The sequence below is a fragment of the Echinops telfairi genome, unplaced genomic scaffold, assembly GCF_000313985.2.
Source record: "Echinops telfairi isolate 266 unplaced genomic scaffold, ASM31398v2 ScPeMD7_655;HRSCAF=1070, whole genome shotgun sequence".
Taxonomy (NCBI): Eukaryota; Metazoa; Chordata; class Mammalia; order Afrosoricida; family Tenrecidae; genus Echinops; species Echinops telfairi.
In genome coordinates this window covers 30,369,205-30,371,844 of record NW_022104553.1, presented here as the reverse complement: position 1 = coordinate 30,371,844, position 2,640 = coordinate 30,369,205, and the positions used below count along the sequence as shown (strand labels likewise).

General features: G+C 55.4%; 2 protein-coding genes across 2 annotated transcripts in view; both read left to right on the top strand.

The window, feature by feature from the left end:
- The window catches only part of MIA (MIA SH3 domain containing), a 3,379-nt gene extending 2,702 nt beyond the window's left edge, over positions 1–677 (top strand). Inside the window, exon 4 of the mRNA XM_004710505.2 lies at positions 594–677. Coding sequence (XP_004710562.1) covers positions 594–617 — 24 coding nt within the window. The 3' untranslated portion in view covers positions 618–677. The remainder of the gene's footprint in view (positions 1–593) is intronic.
- A 348-nt stretch (positions 678–1,025) lies between these two features.
- RAB4B (RAB4B, member RAS oncogene family) overlaps positions 1,026–2,640 on the top strand; it is an 18,154-nt gene continuing 16,539 nt past the window's right edge. Inside the window, exons 1-2 of the mRNA XM_004710506.2 lie at positions 1,026–1,032; positions 1,340–1,628. Of these exons, the coding sequence (XP_004710563.1) occupies positions 1,026–1,032; positions 1,340–1,628 (296 nt within the window). The remainder of the gene's footprint in view (positions 1,033–1,339; positions 1,629–2,640) is intronic.

The window sequence follows — 2,640 nt, the reverse complement described above, 5'->3', positions numbered from 1 at the left end:
CTTTAAGACCCCAGACGCTATACTTTTTGATAGCCGGGCACCATCAGCTTTCTTCGCCACATTTGCTTATGCACCCCTTTGTCTTCAGTGATCCGTTCAACACCTCGTGATCACACAGGTTGATATGTTGTTCCATGTGGGCTTTGTTCCTTCTGAGCTAGATGGCTGCTTGTTTACCTTCAAGCTTTTAAGACCCCAGACGCCATATCTTTTGATAGCCAGGCACCATCTGCTTTCTTCACCACATTTGCTTATTCATCCGCGTTGTCTTCAGCGGTTGTGTCGGGAAGGTGAGCATCATAGAATGCCAATTTACTAGAAGAAAGTACTATTCTTGTGTTAAGGGAGTACTTGAGTGGAGGCAACTTTCTACTCTTTTAAAGAGTTACAGCCTTGGAAACCCACTGGGATGGTTCGATCCGGTTGTTCGCCCCCTCCCACCCACGTCTATAGGGTCGCTGTGAGTGTGTTTTGGAGGGAGGCTAATTGGCATCGCGCTTACCGTGGACACCCCCCTGCGGATCATAAAACCACCGGGGTCCGTTGTGTGACGTCTGATTTCCTCTGCGCTGTTTGCCCTTTCTCTTTTTCAGACGTGGGATTTCTACTGCCCGTGAGCTCGGCCCTGCGGTCAGTCCACGACGTCGTCCGCCCCTGCCTTTACGCAAATACACCAGCCGCCGAAAGCAACCCGCAGTTCTGTGGTCTTTGGGGTGGGGCACGAGTGGATAAAGGAACTACTGCCCCGGTTCCCGAATCGATCCAATTAAACCACTGAATGTCATCGGTTGCTAGGCAGATTTCCACTGATGAAAGGCCCTCTTGCTCCACGCTGGGTACCGGAGGCGGGCGTAGACCGGACGTAAGCAAATGAGAAGATGGGACAACCTAAATGGCCCAATTGGGGGGTACCGTATTTCTCTAGACCAATGGGAGGGAGAGGAACTATTGGGAATGAGTCAGTCAGACCATGAGGAGGACATAAATCGCAGAGCAGAGGTTCCCTTGGAAGACTGCAAAGAGACATGGGAGGTAAACCGACGTGAATTCCCCTAATTTTTATCTTTCCTACTTTTGAACTCAGTAATTGCACCTGGCAGCTCAGCATCATCACCTGTGCCAGGTCCTTTGGGTCAATCCTGCTCCTACCCCCACCCCTTATTTGCATTTATCCCCGCCCCCAATCCGCTCCCACCAATCCGGAGTCTCGGCCCTGCCCCGGTGTTCCTGACCAAATCCGTTCCTCGGCCCCGAGAAGCATCTCTGCACCGCCTACTTCCACTGGTTCCGCCAATCCTTGATCTCGGCCACGCCCCTTGCGACTCGGCCCCCCTCTCAGCACCAATCCGCGTCTTTTGTCCCGCCCACTGCCCGCCGAGTCAGCCAATCCCGCCCTTCGAGAAGCGTGGCCTGGTACCCCGCAGCCCTAGCGGGTCGCGGCGGAGGGGGTGGAGGCGGAAGTGGCGGCGCCGGGCCCGGGGAGTAGGAAGGATCCGGGCTGCAGCCGGAGTCAGGCGGCTGCCAGCCGAGGAGCAGGCGCGGCCTCAGCGCCATATTGAGGCCCTAAGCGGCCGCTACCGAGTCATGGCCGAGACCTACGGTGAGGGTGGGGAGGTCGGGGGTTGTGGGTCTGGGGGAAGGGCCCAGAGAAGATGCGGCCTGTGGGCAGTGGGGCGGGGCTTACACGCCGGGAGGCGGAGTCTAGTGATATAGGGCAGGGCTGTGCGCGCCCTGGGCGGGGCTAATCGGCTTGGGCGGAGCCTGAGGGTCTGGTACTTGGGTTAAATGAGCCGGAGACAGCATTGGAAAGTGCCCGCCCAGGTGGACCTAGCCTAGACCTTGAGCGAGGGTTGGCCCTTAATGGATGGGTGGAGCTGACTCTGAATGCCAGGGGTTGGGCTTAACGGGATACAGTGAACCCTGAAGGGATGCTTCAGTCCCTTGGGCCAACTTGGTTTGAGACGTCTGGCACCGGGTTGGCTATAGATTGCCCTTGAGTTAGCGGTGGTATTCATGACAAGAGGTGGGGCATGCTTAAACTGAAGTTAGGGACAAGAAGAAAAGAAGTTGTGGGGGTTGGTAAATTAGGATGGGTGTACGGTATGAAAGGGCGCAGTAGAAAGAGCACTGGCTTAGGAGTCAGAGGGAGCAAAAATTTTCAACAAAAATAGAGGGAACCAGCTGGTCATTTTCAGGCACCACGGTGGAGATCAGGAACTCTATTGGAGTGGAGGAATCAGAGTGATGAGGTTTGGTGAAGTAGAGAGGGGTGAGGATCAGACGGGACTTTCGTTGTCCCTCATAAAATGGCTTTATTGAGCCATGCCTGAGTGAACACCTTGACCCTGGAGCCAGTGGATCGGGGTTTGTACCCCAGCTCAGCTACGTCAGAGTTATATGACTCGGGAGATGTCAGTTCACCCGGCCTCAGTTTCCCTACCTGGGAGATGGAGGTCATGATAGCCCACCCCCCTACCTGTTCCCGAGGCTTCCGTGGGCTGGTGAGCTAAGTAAAGAACTCCCCAGCCATGCCTGGTGCTGTGCGTTCTGTGAGCGCATCTGCGTCATTTGCTGTCTGTTGTTCTGTCCCTCCCTGTGTCTCTTTCTTTCCTAGTAACTGTGATGCTCTCTTGGTCTCCA